Source organism: Agelaius phoeniceus, chromosome Z, assembly GCF_051311805.1.
Source record: "Agelaius phoeniceus isolate bAgePho1 chromosome Z, bAgePho1.hap1, whole genome shotgun sequence".
Taxonomy (NCBI): Eukaryota; Metazoa; Chordata; class Aves; order Passeriformes; family Icteridae; genus Agelaius; species Agelaius phoeniceus.
In genome coordinates, this window is record NC_135303.1 from 27,300,305 (window position 1) to 27,318,212 (window position 17,908).

At 40.9% G+C, this 17,908-nt stretch overlaps 1 protein-coding gene and 1 long non-coding RNA gene across 3 annotated transcripts in view; one reads left to right on the plus strand and one right to left on the minus strand.

The window, feature by feature from the left end:
- Positions 1 to 8,100: 8,100 nt before the first annotated feature.
- LOC129132651 (uncharacterized) lies at positions 8,101 to 14,389 on the minus strand. The gene is made up of 2 exons (XR_013179799.1): positions 13,701 to 14,389; positions 8,101 to 8,461 (listed from the first exon to the last, which is right to left on the minus strand). It is a non-coding gene; the product is annotated as an uncharacterized LOC129132651 (long non-coding RNA).
- Positions 14,390 to 14,485: 96 nt separating this feature from the next.
- The window catches only part of KCNN2 (potassium calcium-activated channel subfamily N member 2), a 71,518-nt gene continuing 68,095 nt past the window's right edge, over positions 14,486 to 17,908 (plus strand). For both annotated transcript variants that reach the window (XR_013179798.1, XM_054652029.2), the window contains exons 1-2: positions 14,486 to 15,721; positions 15,903 to 15,998. Coding sequence is in view for 1 of the 2 variants with exons in the window: in XM_054652029.2 (XP_054508004.2) it covers positions 14,486 to 15,721; positions 15,903 to 15,998 (1,332 nt within the window). In the remaining variant the exon portion in view is untranslated. The remainder of the gene's footprint in view (positions 15,722 to 15,902; positions 15,999 to 17,908) is intronic.

Below are 17,908 nucleotides of genomic sequence, written 5' to 3' on the forward strand. Positions count from 1 at the left end.
TGTAACATCAAGGACTCAAGGCTTTGAGGTCTTTATCATATCTACTACTTGACTATATAGATGTTTTCCCTTCTAGTAGCTAAATTCTCATGTCATTTGTTTTTGGCAATGCCCAGGATTAAAATCTCACATGTAATGATCAGCTAAATACCCAGCTCATGTCTGCATCTGCCTAAAAGTGATTTTAAGTATTTTTTGTACCTCGGTCTCACCATCATGGCCAACTCCATTGGACATTTGTGCAACTTGTTATATAATTTCTCTTCTTCCCTTACTGCTCTCTTCCAAACAGAGGTGTTGCTACCTGTTTCCACAAACTCACTCTACAAACTCACTTATTTAATAATCTCATGAGATAGAAGTGTCCCCTAGCATGTGAGAGACAATGCTGTAGATCCCTTCTGTGTGATAAAATTTTAAATCCCACTGAGCAGGATCGCTAATTGCCAGAATATAAGGTAAGGTTTTTTCAATTACTCTTACTGTAGAACAGAATAATTAAATAGCCACTGCAATGCTCGTCAGACTAATGGCAGAGGAAGTAATTTGGGACTTGGAAACCTGGATTCCAATCCCTGTACTAATGAGTGTTTAAAGTTCATTCTATTAAGTGTTTTATTTCAGAAAACTCCTTAAGTTAGTGGCTAAAGCATAGAGCTAGGAGACACACAATAAAACTCATCAAGCAGAAGGAGATATTGATGCTATTTGTTCTGCAACTTGGGCATGTGCTGAGCAGGTGAAACATTGCATGGGCATTCCTGCATCTTGTTTGTCCTTTCTTCATCTTCTCTCCATTTTTGAAAGGAGCAGTGATGAATTCTGTGCCCCAGGAAACAGTTTGGATGTGGGATCTATCCTGGCATGGATAGATCTCATCTCATTTCCCTGAAGTGCCATCACCCTTCACAAAGCAGTTGCCTGCTGGCTAGCTTAGGCTCAGGTGCTGCATTCCTATTTTGCAGTTAGGTGATTAACTCTTGAAGTATATTAGGTAGGTAAAGTTTCAAGCTGTAATCAGCAAGCAAAGGGTTCCTATTATATTAGTAGCTAGATACTCAAGAACAGTTATAGTGCTGAGAAATACAGCATTTACAACCACTGCTGATGTGATGCACAGCTTTTGAAACTTTAATTCAGGTCACAGAGGTCAAGTGATGCTCTGTGGAGCAAGGTCTGTATTCATAAATGAGGAGTTTCACTGGTTAACAATTTTAAGTATCACTTATGTCCTAGAATAATAGATTTCATAATTTAATGAAATTATTGTCAAGATATACTCAGGTGAGAGACAGTATGAACCATGATTAAGAAACCCATCTACTAGGAAATTTTCTGGAAGCAGAAACTTACAGTATGCAAGCTACTGAGCAGTTATTCAAAACAGGCAAAGACTGAAATGAGAGAGGTGTTCTAGGATATGTAATAATTGCCTACCTTAAATGAGCACCTTTTCAAATTAAATTCTAAAATTGAGAAAATACAAAGATAAGATTGCATACTAACTCTAATTTGGATTCTCTACTAACAGTTCCTTCTTTTGCCAGTGGTCTTGTCTGCTTCACTGATCTTTTATAATTTCTCAAGTATCTGGATTATTATTACCTCTTTATCCCAGTTTGGTCATACATTAATTCTCCACTGGCTTACTGAAAAAAACTAAGAGGAAAAAGGCAATGTAGTGGCTAAAATCACCCCTTAAACACTTCACTCTCACGGTATTCCAGGCATGCAGGGATTCAGAGAAAACTAAGACAACATAAAAGGATTTTTAATCAAGTTATAAAACTGCTAATATTCTCCTAGCCAAATAAGAAAGTTTTATTTATATTACTGTAAAATATGAATCTTTAACTCCATGACCACCTGGAAATGGTATTGCAATAAATATCATTCCTACATGCAGGAGCTGGGGGAAAAAATACAAATAGATAATTCATGTTTATTTATTAACTGCTCATTTAGATTTAAATGCCTATTGTTGTTCTTCATCTTGTGATCTCATTCCTTCATATTCTTTAGTTTGTCAAAATGAACAGGACTCTCTTTAGTAAAATAGATTTAAAGGGATAACTTTAGCATAAGAAATTTCTAGAATTACACAAAATTGTTATCAGGTAATTCTGTTCCTGAACATTACAAGAAAGCTATATTGTGTCAGGCAACTATGCAAGCCAAAAGAAGGATTTGCTTCCTGTAAGAAGTAGACATAATCTTATGCTTTGAATCTCCTTGCCTGTTTCATTCATGAACATGTTCACACAATAAATACATTTATGCAATCTCTTTACACAGAAATACAAGAGTACTACAGCAGCTGGACAAACTCAGTAATACTGTGCAGAGTTCTTCCTATTTCTCCTAGAAAGTTCTTCTCATCTACATGGCATATTTTTGTCCACTGTGATATTGTTACTGAGAAAGTACTCTCCAATTTTTCAGGGCATCTCATTTAATTATGAAATGCCTGTTTTCATATATTTTTTTTCTTCCCGAATTAGCCTAATTCCAATAGTTTACCTTTAATGTATCTTATTGATATAATTTTAGAAAAAAAGTCTTTACACTCAGGGGAACACCTGAACTCAGGCTGGAATACTCTTTTCTGCCTTGTACTGAAAAATAAAGTCTTGTACTAGAAATAGGAAAGAATACCAAATCTGGTAGCACAATAGTAATTGGCTTCATTTTCAGAATTCCTAAGCACCTGATATAATTGTCAGTTTGGCAAAATATATCAGTCAAGAAGTTCCAAAAGATCTGTCACACCACCTCCAAGAGTTTGACATAATTTGCAGAGTACCTGAGTCATATCCTTCACAGGTATAATAGAACCAAATCTGTCCCCTTGACTACAGTGCTCTGTCACAAGTATTTTTAAAAAACATGAACATTCACAAGCCTCTTGAAAAGTAAACTGGGTTAATCCTTGCTCATGCCTTAACAGGATAGAGGATGTTAAGAATGAGCTCATCATTACTAATCCTGTGTTCATTGCTTGGAGTTTGGAGATAAGCTTGGTTTCAACAAATGACATAAAACTAGGAACCTTAGGAAACGACTGCTTTAATGTAGCAATAAATGAAGAATTTTTAATGTTCTTTTACAAAATCACCTGAGGTAGGAATATTAGACATCGCTGTGGGTAACTCAGTGAACAGCTTCAGTATGCTGTCACAGATAAAGATGCATTTAAAAATAATAGGGTGAAGAATAACAAGAATAGCTTAATAACTTTGAAGACACATCAGTAAGCATTCTGCTCTGAAATGCTGCCCTGGCCATTCCTTCTCAAGGAGGTGTTTCAGTCCTAAGTGTGACTAAGAAATGGATAATATACATAGGCCAGGTATAGAAAACACTTTTGAAAGAAAAAACTACATGGACTTCTCACTTCTTAACTTTTTAAAATGGCCTTCTGTGTTAATAACACAATGTTATTAAAATAGGTTTTTTTAAAATAAAAGAGCCTAAAAATAAAATGTAATAAGAACAAAAGGAACAAGACCTGTGTCTCCTTTCTCTTATCAGAAAAGTTAGCAGCAAGTGAATGAAATATTAGAAACAGAATTATTCAAAATTTATAATGGAACTGGTTTTTTTTTTCTAAAATTTTTCCTGAACCTTTACAAATTATTATCTTGGGGAGTCTGATCTCTAATGTCAGAAAGATTAGAATGTGTATAGGGCATCAATTTAGATTTATAACTAGTGTTTCAAATAAGAGACCTTGGAAGAGGGATCCAACCTATTATCTGATAGCAATCACTGCCAGAACTGTTACAGGGCACATCTGAGACCAGACAGGTCTGCAGACCCTGTCAGCCTGCTGCATTCTGGAGATGCTCTTCCTGCCACAAGCAGAGCTGCTTCCTTGCTCCATATCCACTGATCCAGCCACATCAATCACCAGGCTTCTGTCACCCACAGCATTTAAAGTCATGCTGAACACATGCCCTAGCAAGGCAAATGGATTGTCCCCTTATTTACTGCCAAGTCCTGAGCACCATCTATATACCAAATGTCTGATCAACTTCCATCAAAGATAGGATACTCTCCTAAACTTGGGGTCTAGACACTGCCTTCTCCTCACAGATTACAAAGAGGGGCAGCCCTGGTGCTCACAGGTCTTATCTGCTTTCTGCAGCTGAGAGGAAGGACATGTCAGCCATCTCTATCATCTGCTGAGGACCTAGATCAAGCTCGTAAAAATGACAAGAAATTTTCACTAGTATGACTATTCTTAAAAGAGCAAGTACTTTACACTGATTAGCCAGTTTTCCCTGCTCAGGAGTTAGGCTAAAACGGTATTTGTATTCTACAGAGATAAAATGTGTTCCCAAAATTTAAAACTGGCATTTAATTACAGGCATTCTTGCATTTAAGAAATTCAGACATGGTGACACTCAAATTGAGACAATTTTTTTGTTCATGTATTGTATTTCTGGCCAAAACATCACCTCTCCTTTTAAGCACACTTTCCAAACACTGTGTCTCAGATATTTTTTTAAACATCTGCTGTCACATCCATTTAGGAATTACAGTTTTTTTTATCCCTCATTGCCATTCTTTCCACCTCACATAATTCATCTCTATAGTTCCACTATTCCTTCACAGTGACTGCTGTCTTGTTTTCATTTCTAGCTCTGCTGCCATGAGTCAGTTTCATACTACAGACTAGAGACCAGTAAGCAATACTGTTCTACTTAAAAGCCTTAAAAGCCTTAAAAGGCTTTTACCTGCTTACAAGGAAATTGTTTATGAGCATATTAGGGGGCATTTTCATGCAAGTTCACACTTTGCATCATAATAAACAGAAATTACCCTCTTCCCTCCAGTGTGTGACTGTGCAATCACTTTCAATGCTTTAGTGCTGACCTTCCCAGCCTGCCCACAGCCCTGTTATTACATAAGTACATATGTAGAAATAAACATGTGTATTGGCAGAGTTTGTGCCTGCCAAAAGCAGCCGCCCTTCTGCAAATGTAAATCACTACATTCCATTAGAAAATGACACCTATAATTGTATGTCTCTTTATTAATGCCTCTTAGTGCCTCCCGTATTTCGCTTGATGTAGATCTATCATCCTCATCTAGAATCTGCAATTACATTTGCCACTGTCTTCTAGGACAGATTTCAAAAGTAAGCCTTTGGACTTTGTCTACAAAATACATGTTTACTTGTGCAAAGAGATACTTCTGTAGAAAGACATGAGCAAATATTATCTGTCATATACATTTGATCTGTGTAAATACTTGCCTGCAGAAATGAAAGCATTATACTAAAAAGCAGTTGAGCTAGAGTAGAAGGAGTAAAACTCAATAGTTTATTACTAGTAATTAGTTTATTACAGAGTAATTAGGTAATTTAGGTTTACATCAAAATAGATTTAGGAATTCTTTTTAATCCCTAATGAAACTGGAAACTGAAAGAGGTTTTGTGGTTGCAAATAAAAGAAAATAGATAAACACATATTTTCATGGATGTCATTATTCTCTTCCTTCTTCCATAATCTTACTGCTAGACTAAGCCAGCAAGGACCTTGCAAACTTCTGCATTTGTTTGGGAGATCCAGCCCTACAGGGCAGCACAAAGTGGTCTGAGCAGAGACATTTTTGTGCCACCCTTTTGGTATTTTTGTGCATTGGATAGATAGCTGTTCATGAGTGCAGAAGCAGAAACAACAGTGTTCACCTGCAAGTCTTAGCTGCCAGACCTCAAAGGCCCTCATGCACAAAAGGGAACATGAAAAGGGAACATAGAAGCACTGCTTACAGTTGATTATTTGAGAAAGCAGAGATGGGCTTTATTGATTTATTTTTGTGAATAAGCATAGACGAAGTTTTTATAATATGGGTTTTTTTCATTAATGCCACATTTCACTTTCTAAATAAAATTTGTGGATATTTGAGTCAAAGAGAAAGTATTTTTTCCTTTTTCTGTTATGCAAAATGTGCTCATAAAGCACAATTCCTAAAAATCCTGCTGAAGTTGAAAAAAAAATTGCCAAAACAATTTTTTTGAAGTGGGTCTTCAGAGTAAGTAAAGAGTGCATACAGAGACTTAAAATTAATTCTTTTAAACTAGCAGAAATATAGCAGCTCCACCTCTTGGAAAAACTGTCCTGTCAGTTATGTAGCATGTGCATGAGAAGGGCAGCAGGGCAAAAAACTCATCCAAACTGACACATGTATATTAGCTGGATGACAAAAGAATTTGATGGCATTTAGCTTGTAGTGAATCCTCCTTTTCCCACATACCTAACATACATAGGAGAGATTACATGCTGAATTTAACATGCAAGAATAACAGTGACTATAGGTCACTACAGGTGACTAAAGATTGGCATGTTTTAAAGTATAAGCAATTCTTGAATGTCAGATTAAACTCCCAGAGATGGTCAGAAATTTCTAGCAAATACTATACAAGCCTCAAAATTTCAGGGCAATTCTGAAAGTAGCTTTAGGATCTGGGGCTCAAAGTGTGCTTCCCTGAGCACTCAAATGCTGATACTGCACTGAAGCAGACACAGAAGCCCGATCATGAGAAAGTCTGGAAATGACCAACTGGTTCCTTTGGCTCATCCAAAAGGGACAGCACTGGATGTTCCTGCTGTTTGGTGAGTATATGCACACTGCTTTTGGAAAGGTGCCTGTTAAAGGGCCTCTCTGTACCTCTCTGTGGGAGTGGAGGTGAGATCCTGTTCCTGTTCTGATGAGAGTGACTGATTTTTTAGACATGTGACTTGGGTACTTTCTTGCTCAGTGACCCGATGAATCATCTCAAATTTCATAAGCTGACAATTGTAAAGGGAGGAGACTGGTTGTTTCTTCCCTCAGTTACAATACAGCTTGATTTTTAGGACCTGCTTTCTAAGATGGAATTCATCCAGGCTGGCAGAAAAGAAAATAACTTTTTCTTCCCTACTGTGTTTAAGCGAAGAATACCCAGATACATATGCCTTAGATTTAAGAGGCAAACACAATAGCTGATGGTATTTAAAGGAAAATATTATGCTCCCACCCCATATGGAGAGAGTTCTGAATAGAACCATTCGTTAAGTGTTGGATTTGTGATCGTGTCCCTGTCCTCTGTTCACACTTCTCACTAGCTGAAGCTCTGCACACTGGGGTTGCTGCATGCTGTAATCCACATCCCTGAACTCCAGAGTGGGGATCAAGGGCCTAGAAAGAAGGTACATGGAGGTGCATGTAGATGTTGCCACTCCACCCTTCAGAGAACAGGACTTGCTGAATACTGGAATTCTGTTCTTGAAAAGACTTTTCATGGTCAAGTAGTGTGTAACACTTTGATGACTTGTTGCTTTCAACACTGTCACTTGCACTGCTGTTTCCTGAGACAGTACAGGAAGACCTTTTATCTAATGATCACAAATGGGAAAATGGATTCCTATTATGAAAGGCTTTCTACTCCACAAGACAGGCTTCTTTGAGATAGAAAAAGCTAGTTTTATTTAGACCAGCTTCAACACTGATAAATTTTCGATACTAGTAAAATTTTCTGAGAAAGAACATTCAGGTCATACTTTGTAACAGTAACAGCAGAGATTTCATAATTTAAATAGGAAGATTTTTTCCACATTGAACTTGGTTTTGATTTTCTGAAAAGATAAATAATCTAACATACTAGTCAGGGTGAAGAAACCACACTATCTATATATTTTGCATGTTTGCATCAGACTACTCTAATGTAGAATATATTTTGAATGTGTGAAGAATAATAATTTTTTAATTTAACAACAATAATTTTTAAAAAGTAGTTTTTCTGTTGAGAAATTGTCTGGTTATCCAAACTCCTTAAAGCAGTCTACCGTGTTACACGTATTTTAAATATCACTTTGCTAATACAATAGCTACTAATCTCATATACTGGGTTGCAAAGATATTTTTTACCCATCTGGAAGGAATTAATTGTAATTCTGTAGAAATTCTATTTTCTGAACAGGGGAGGATTTTTATGTAAAAGTTGTTGTGTTTTAACCCCAGCCAGCCAACAAGCCCCAGGCAGCTCCTTGCTCAGTCCCCCACCAGAGAGACTAGGAAGAGAATGGGAAGGGTAAAAGCCAGAGTACTCATGAGTTGAGATAAAGACAGTTTATTAGTAAAAACAAAAGCCATGCACTCAAGTGAAACAAGATAAGAAATTATTTCACTGCTTCCCATGGGGAGGCAGGTGTTCAGCCATCTCCAGGAGAGCAGGGCCCCATCATTCGCAGTGCTTACTTGGATAGACAAATGCCATCACTTCAAACTTTCCCCCTTCCTCTTTCTTCCCCTCAGTTTTATGTCCTGAGCATGATGTCACATGGTCTGGAAATCCCTTTGGTCAGTTTGGGTCACCTGTCCCAGCTGTGTCTTCTCCCAGTCTCCCATGCACTCCCAACTTCCTCACCAGTGTGGAAGTACAAGAAGCAGAAAAGGCCTTGGCTCTGTGTAAGCCCTGCTGAGCAACAACAAAAAAATCTGTGTTATCAACAACAAAAAAATCTGTGTTCAGCACAAATCCAAAACACAGCCGCTGTGAAGAAAATTAACTCTTCCCCAGCTGAAAACAGCACAAATGTATTAAGCCCTTTCACTTTAAAATTAGTTTTGATAACTAATACTGTCTAGTCTTTTCCTCAAAAACACAGCAAACTTTTGGTTGAATAATATTGAAATAAGAGATAAAGTAGAGAAGTGAGAAGAATTATACTTCAGGGAATGCAAATTTTATAAAATTTCCCATCAAGTTCTGGAATATCACTTCAAATAGTTGTTGAGCTGTACAGCTTACCCGGCCAGGGCAGCTTGAGGCAGAGGGTGTTTGAGTAACTCTGTATTTTAATAAATGCTTCCCTGTCTTCTACCACCTCAGAAGTGCCTTCAAGTAACATAAGTGTACTGTTTCCTTGGCAGCAGGGAAGGGTGAGAAGGAGGGGTAATGTGAAAGGTAGAGAAGGGAAGAAAATAAAGTACGGCAGACATAGGAAGGAAGGAGATGCTCTTCCCAAAGTCATTTCTCAAACCAGCCATTTAATAAATTAGAAAAACAAGCACATAAATACAATCGACGGTATATTGAGTAGGAAGTGTAACTGCAGGTAACATAAAATTGAACATTTGCTTTCATCTTTTCTCTGCTTCCATTTGTTCTGCAAGTGCATAAACTTTCCAGACTTGTTAAAGAGAGAATTTCTGTAAGCAGGACCACAGTATACATTGATATTTGTGTGTACTATGAGCACATCCATAAAATTTTAGGTGTGATGATGACAGCACTAAACAAACAGACTTCTGTGACAAGAGATTTGAATATGCTGCAGAAATTGCAGACTTTCAGGGTATCAGGAATGCAGAAACAAATAAAAAATCTTCCAATAAACACAAAGAAGCAAGATTACATTTTATATGTTTTGAATTGTGAGGGTTACTGGCTGGAAGAACCTACCATTACAGATTTGAAAGCATTCATACACACCTGATAGAAGCAATGTCCATCTTTCATATTTTACAGCCTAATAAGGGAACCTCTTATTAAGTAACCTTGAAGGAACTAATAGAACAAAGAAAATACAAATCTATAGCAATTCTGTTCTTAAAGCTAAACAGAGCACTAATGATTAAGTACCTATGGGGGAAAAAAACCCCAACAACCTTATTTTTAAAACATGGGCAAATTTAATTATTTAGAACCAATTGCTACACAAATCACAGATGACATATTTTACAGAGAGAAAAAGCATGGCTAACCTCCACCTCTGCAAGGTATAATCCTATATTTAGATGTAAGTGCTGTCTCACTGGATTTAACAGATCAAAATGCTGCAAAAAAAAACATTCTGCACAGTTAAAAGTAAATTCTTACACCTGATAATCCAATACAAGCTAAAAGTCACTCTGTGCTCTTGCACAGGCTGAAATAGGAAAAACTATTTAAATGCATTAAATTAGCATTTCAGTAATTGTACTGAGTTATCTGAGTTCCGTTACAAAACTGCAACAATTTGTGAGAATAATAAAAGGCAGTCTGATTAAACATAATTTAAGAGTCACCTGCTGAGCACCTGAATCAGCTGGCTAAAAAAGTATTAATGTTGATGCATTTAGCTAGCTATGAAATTCTTTAAAGGTGGCAGTATCCCTTGATAATGAAAAAAAACAAAGGAAAGAAAAGAAGTCATTAGGTGTGTGACCTTCAAGTACTATAAAAATATCCAGAAAAGATGGAAAGTGAATTAAGTGAAGAGCTATTTTTACCAGGTATTTTTTGGACCACAGTCAATATTTTCAATATGTATAATAAAAAAAAATTGCTTTTAGTAACAAAAAAAATAAACCCCCATCCCTTACTGCCCCTTAATTGGAGGAAGGACATGAAGCAATTCTAGATATCTCTTAAGCTACATCCCTATGAATGAAGACATCCCCAGCCTTGAAAACTTTCGTTACTGTTTTAGAGCTGTTGTCAATCCAGTGCCCTTATGTGCCATATCCTACACATCCCAGATTACAAAAGGTTTTAAACTGGAGCAGACTTGCTCCATTGGTGGTGTTGCTGGAGAAGAAAAAGTGCAGAAATAGTCAAATTGTATAAAATCAAAAGTAGAAACAGCAAAGCACCCATCCTCCTAATATGCAATTTTATTATCTGCATGGAGTCATAGTATTTTCCTTGTCCCTTTAATGTGGAACATTATCAAAAGGTCTAGGAAATAAGCATAAGTACAGGAGAGGTGGTATTCCAGTTAGGGTATATAATTACATGACACCATCGTTGCTGAGGTGAAAGTTAGGGTCTGGTGGGTAAAAGCCCTGCCAGATGGTATAGAAAAGGTAATTTACACACGTGGTTCATGCAGTTAGTTTCCATGCCCATCATCTCAGCAGCTATACTGCAGTCATTTGGTATGGTCTCAAGAGCATTTTTATTGCTGTATAGATACCCTTGATCTTGTATTACCCTATATTACCCTGGTGTTATCTCTGTTTTTATTAATGTGACTCTGCCTTTACTGAATGACACCTTTCAGTCTAATATTGAGTTCTGCAATGCCTGGTTTTTTTTGTTGGTTTGTTTGTTTGTTTTTGTTTTGTTTTTTTTTTTTTTGTCATTGGACAACAAGGCTTTTTCCTTTGCTACTTTCTTAAAAACTCTGGGTGTTGTGCAGAATATGCTTTGAGAATGGAGTTTCCTTGGCTTTTTTTTTCTTTGTTTCACTTCCTTTTATTTACTGTATTTCTATATTTTTGACCATATTATGAGTTCAGAGTTCTCAGTTATTTTTACAGGAGCTTGGCATTAGTAGGGGCAATAGGGTAACGGCCAACATAGCTTTCTAATATCTTTTATTGCTGTCTGTAAGTGTTGTATCTCCGTTGTATGTTGCTATGTGAGCTTTTCAAATGACCGGCCGATCCACGTCACTTCAAATATTTCAGTGGTTTTTATCCTCCCAAAAATCTAATTTTTCTTGTGTCTGTTGTGTTTCCAGTCCTGTTGTTAATACAGTTTAGCTCAATACCGCTTGGCAGTATTTATCTTGTTCTTGCAATTAGAGAGGTTAGGAAAAGAAAATCTGTTTTCCGAATATCTCCATTAATCATAATTATCAAGTGAGATCTGCAGTAACTGCTTCTCTCTTTATATTAAGGTGTGCATGCACATGCATGTAGACATACCCATGTAAAATCAACCTTTTTGGCACAGCAGATACAGGCCTTATGACAATCAGTAAGAGCAGTTCCACCAGTATATAATGAAAAGGTAGAAAAAACCCTATAGTTTTATCCCAAACAGAAAATGTTTCTGTCGTAGGTGTTCACCGTTGCCATGTTAGCGTGATTGAGCAGTTCGGAGCTGCCACACTAATTAATGTGTGGTATATGAAAGAATGTAACAATTAAGTTCGCATGAAGAATAGATTTTTTTTCAGAAAACAAACGCATTCATTCTTTAAAATGAACTTCAAAATTATTTAGCAATGGAAGATAGAACAAATAGCTAATTTCTGTTCTTTCTCATTAATCATGCCACAGGAGGGAAGGTTTATTTAGCTCTGAAAATGCAAACTCTCCACAATTCTTAGTTTATACCTTGAAATTGTGATAAAATATCCCAGACTGCTCAATGAGACTAAAGTGAAAACCTGGCTTATCATTTTCTAGCAAGCTGTGTGATGAGTATGACCTCTTGTGTTAGACATGGGAATATTCATTTTTTTTATTCACACAATGAAACAACCAAGACAGTTGACTAAATATCTAAAAGCTTGTAGCAGCACTGTCCTTGCATTTCAACAAATAAACAGGATAGCAGAAGGAGAGGTATAACATTTGGGACTTGTGACTTCTATATATGAATTAGAAAAATAAATGCAATCATTTCCCCACACAGCATAAAGATATCAGATATTTTAGTATAACAAGACCTTAGAAAGATTTTTTTTCTTCTTCTTCACAATTCTAATATAAGCTTCCATGATCAGAGTAGATGAAGTTACAGGATAGAGCTTTGGTGACTTCTAGATAAAATATGGAGATTTACAAATTTCTTAAAAGGCTTTTCAAGGTAAACTAGGTCATGAGCATTTATATCCTGGTAAAATGAAAGCTTAAAAGAAAGTGCCTTTAAGAAAAATTAAGGACATAGCATGAACAGAAAAGGAAAGATGGAACCTTGCCTATCTAATTTTTAACTAGCTCACAAAACATGTATTTTGAAAGCATGGTTCAGCAAGACTGAAGCAGAACAGTAGAAGCCCAGGTTCCCTGGGATTTTAATTTCCAAAGATTCCTGAGATTCATGTGTTTCAAAAAACAGGCAAAATTGGGACAAGTAGGACAGAATTACAGCACCATGTTTTTTTAAAGAACATGGAATATCTGAAGCTGCGCTAAACAGCCTGTTCATTCTTAAGAAAAAAAGCACCTTTTATCTGGCTGTTGGTGTTCAGGGAAATTAGTGCAATATTGAGCATCCAGATATACTTCTGTGTAACTTAAAAACGGAAAGTATTTTATCATTTGTGTAATGAAGTGTGTGTAGATTTCTATTCAAAACTTGGTTGTATGACAAATTTTTTTTTTATCACAAGACATTATGATTTTTGGTATCATATATATTCCCACTTATGACTTCTTTTTCAAAATACCATGCGATGTAAACATAATTAAATTTTGGTCTGTCTGTAAATAATTTATCTATACTGTAACGCATGATATTTACTACATTAGTGAGGGTTGTTTCATTGTGTGGGTGATACATGTGCTTGCTTTAAAAACTACATCTTGATTCGGAATTAACTTTAAATTTTATAACAGAGCATATTTAAAAACGTTGCTAATGACACTGCCTCACTCATTTTTCTAACCTACATCTAAGGATTTCAAAGGAAATTGAATGTCACAGGAGACACAGAAATTATAAGGATGCAGGCTTTTATCCTAGAAAGGCTTGGTGGATTTTGTCTTTAACATTGCCAAGAAATTAAAGACGTAAGGAAGTCTTCCATGGTATCAAATATTGACTGGGAAAAAAATTAAAAAAAAAAAACCAACAAAAAACCCCTCTCTTATAGTCTTGCCTAGTTGACAGTTGACAAGAATGACACATCTGTAACAAGGTAAACTACTTCTCATTTTCATAATTCTTTCCTTAAATAATCTTTCCTTAAATAAATGCAGAAAGCAGACTTTACCTGATGCAGACATGTCTCTGCCTAACGGAGCTGCCAGAGCAGATTACTCAGTGGGGGCTTGGGAGGCAAAGAAAGGGGAAAAGGCAAAATGGCAGCGGACAAACAACTTCAAGACTGTGCAGGCAGTGCATGGCAGGGAGCCGGAGACGGAGAGGACCTACTTAGTGACACCGGTCCCGTTTCACGGTACAGCTCCTGCCGACCCGGCGGAGCAGGTCTCCAGCCCTCGAACCACCCCCGGCTGCCGCTGGCCTCACGCCCCGGCTGCGCCTCTCCCTCCTCCGGCTGAGGGAAGAGGGAGCAGCCGGCAGAAGCCGCGCGTCCCCCCCACCCGTCCTTCGTGACAGGCCCGGGATGTGCCGGGAAGGGCTCCCCACCCCGCGCCGCGGCCGCGGCCCCTTTCAGCCCTCCGCGGCCCGGAGCGGCGGGCGCGGAGCGAGCCCGACGCTGTGTTTTGCAGGGCGGCGGCGGCGGCGGCGCTGCTGGACAGCTCCGGAGCGCGACGCGGCGCCCATGTTCCGGAGACGGCGCAGATGTGAGTGGGGAGCCGGGGAGAGACGCCGGGGAGAGCCGCGGCGGAGCCCCTTCGCCGACAGGCGGGGGAGATCCCGGGAGGGAGCGCGCTCCCCGCCCCCGGGAAGCCCCGGGTTTCCGCGGCGCGGGCGGGGCGGGCGGGGGGCGAGGGCAGCCCTCACCTGCGGGGGGCGGGAGGCGGGATCCCCGCGGGCGGGGGCCCCGCGCCCCCCGCTGACGGCGCGGCCGCTCCGCCTCCGCCAGGTGACGTGATGCCCGTTGTTTTGGTGCGCCCGACCAATCGGACGCGGCGGCTGGATTCTACGGGAGCCGGGATGGGCCCGTCGTGGCGGCAGCAGGACGCTCCCCTGCCGACCGTCACGCATTGCGCAGGGTGCACCACCGCCCGGTCCTCCTGCGGCTTTAACGGCCCCGGCATGGACCCGCCGCGCCACTTCCCGGCGGGCTTCGGCCCCGAGCAGCAGCAGCAGCAGCAGCACCAGCAACAGCAGCAGCAGCAGCAGCAGCAGCAGCAGCAGCAGCAGCAGCAGCGCCCGCCGGCGCCGCCGCACTGCCAACAGCACGGCCAGGACAAGCAGAGCCTCCTCCAGCAGCAGCAGCAGCAGCAGCAGCAGCAGCAGCAACAGCAGCAGCAGCAGCAGCAGCAGAGCCCGTGCCTCCAGTGCAACAACTGCGCCTACTACGGGGCTGCTGCGGCAGCCGCGGGGGATAACCTGCCCCTGCTGCTCCGCGCCTCCTCGCCGCTTTCGGGCGCCTTTCGGACGCACTCCTCGCCGCTGTCTTCCGCCGCCTCCTCCCGGCAAGGCAGCCAGCTGAACGTCAGCGAGTTCACCCCGTCCAGCCATGCTGGCGCGTCCAGACAGCCTCACCAATATTCCCAGTACCACCAGTGCCATAGCCTGCAGCAGCAGCAGGCAGCCAGCCCCAGCAGCAGTGTCAGCAGCAGCAGCACTCACCATCATCATCACCATCACCATCACCACCACCATCACCAGCAGCAGCAGCGCCGGGAGAGCAACCCCTTCACCGAAATAGCCATGAGCAGCTGCAGGTACAACGGCGGCGTCATGCGGCCGCTCAGCAACCTGAGCTCGTCCCGCAGGAACCTGCACGATCTGGACTCCGAGTCACAGCCGCTCCAGGCGCCACTCGCCAGCCCCGCCGCCGCTGCCGCCGGCTCTGCCCCCGCCGCCGGCAGCCCCGCCGCCCCGGAGATCGTGGTCTCCAAGCCCGAACACAACAACTCCAACAACCTGGCGCTGTACAGCTCCGCCGGCCCCGGTCCCGGCCCCGGCACGGGAAGCTCCAACAACGGCGGGGGCAAGTCCAGCAAGAAGAAGAACCAGAACATCGGCTACAAGCTCGGACACCGCCGGGCTCTCTTCGAGAAGCGTAAGCGCCTGAGCGACTACGCGCTCATCTTCGGCATGTTCGGCATCGTCGTCATGGTCATCGAGACCGAACTCTCCTGGGGCGCCTACACCAAGGTATCAGCTCAGGCGGCAGCCGGTCCCACCGCCCGCGGCCCCCGCCCCGTCCCCGTCCCGTGGTGTCCCCGCTGTCCGGTGGCGCGGTGCCGCCGGCCGCCTCCTCGGGCCGGGGTGGCGGTGGGGCGGAGCGGCCCCGCGCGTGGGTTCTCTGAGGAACGGCGGTGTCTTTTTCTTGCAGGAGTCTCTGTATTCCCTCGCTCTGAAATGCCTTATTAGCCTCTCCACGATTATCCTGCTCGGGCTCATCATCGTGTACCACGCAAGAGAAATCCAGGTAACGTTTCCTTCTGTGGGTCAGGGAGCGTGGCTGGCTTAGGTGGGGGTGCGACACGGTTTGTCCAGGGGAGCTGTGCTGGTAAGTACTGGGCACGTCCTGCCGCTTCAGAAAGCAAGCGTGGTCTCTGCAAGGCTGCCGAAGTTGGTGAATGGACTTCAGCCCCGGAGACGGGCACCAGACGACGGGCAGAGAGCAGCCAGGAAGCTTTGCCTGCTAAGGAATTCTGCCTGCTAGGGACTGTTGTCTGCAGTTGTGCTATAGGGTTGCCTAGCCTTAAGGTTATAACCTGCTTTCTAGGTGATGTGCCTCTCATCTCCTGCAGCAGATGTGGAGCAATAGTCTTTTATTTTTCAGTGACTAAATTTCATGTTGTGTGTTTTCTCTTGACAGTAAGGTTAATGGTCTTCACTGTGCAAGGTATGTAATCCTCAGTGAGCCGTCTGAAATAGGAGTATACTCTAGGAGAGTGTTTAAAAGGAGGGGGATGATTGATATTTGACTTGTTTTATTTAATGCTGTAGTGTCTAGGAATGTGACCAGAGAAAAGTGTTAGGAAGGATAGGGCTAAAGGTAAGAGGAACATAATGGTCAAAACTATAGAATAAATCTCACAGATACTGTTGCAGGTTCTGTCCAGGCGACTTAGTCCTAGTTTCAGTTGCATTTTTTTCGACCAAGAAATTAAAATGTAGCATTTCAGCTCAACCAAACGGTACAACAGACAGAATTCATAGTTTTGAAGGGAAAAATACCTTACTCATAGATATAGTGCGTTTGCTTTTTCAGAGACTCCTTGAGCTGAAGACTGAAATGTCAGGTTTCAAGGGCAATGAAGACTTTTCCACTGGTACCATTCAGTTAAATTAAAAAATAAAAAATTAAGCATTGTATAGTACAATTCTTCTTCTGTGCAAATGAAAGCATGTAGTTTCAACATGAAATGGTACATGGTCTACTAAGGGTAGTGTTTGAAAAGTATTGTATCACTGAAGACTTTTTGCCAAATTGAATCGTGTTATACAGTCTTTGCACATGCAAAACTTCTCTTCCTGGCTCAGAACCCAGTTTTTCTGCATTAATGTCAAAGATATTAAAAGCTGTTTAATTATATTATATTGAATAAAAAAGTGTTCTGGAGAGAGAGCAAATTTATAAACTACAGGACTACTGATGAACAGGTTTCTTTATCAGTATAAAAATAAATAAGTAGCACTCCTGCAGTGTGGGAGCCTTATCTGGTGTATCTTCCCACAAATGTTTCTTCAGGCATGAACAGCAAAGCTTAAAACAAGCCCTCTCTAAATGTTTAAAATATTCTATGCATTTTTCAGAAACTTTAAATGAAGAATTTTATGGAAGATAAATAGTTGAACGAAATAGTTGAATGAAAATGAAATAGTTGTAGGTCTGTGCAGGTACCTCAGCTTATACTGAATAGTTACTCCAAGATTCAGTAGTTTGTTGGGTTTTTCAGGTAAGGATTTAAAAATTTTCACTGTCTTAGTAATCAGATCCCTTATGGATCAGAAAAGAAATATTTTTTTTAAATTGTCATTCCATTTTCATTGGTTTTTTAACTGATCATTTTAAAGAACTTCCTCATGTATGCAACTTCATGGCAGGAGTTGTGCAATCATATGGCTTAATCTTGGTTAATGTAGTTTCCAGTGCTGCCGGACAGAGGACAAGTATACCTGCCTGTAAAACTGAAATACCCCGTGTTTCAGAATGAGAGTAGTCATGACAGTGCCTGGGGGAGCTGCGGCTTCAAGAGGTTCTGTCATTCACATCAAAAATGAAGAGAACTTCTCTGTTTTAAGGAGTTTGGAAGGAAAGGATGTAGTACCTTCTGTAGCTGTTAGATTTCTGCTCTCTTTTGAATTTAAGCATAGTGTGTTTTTCTGCAC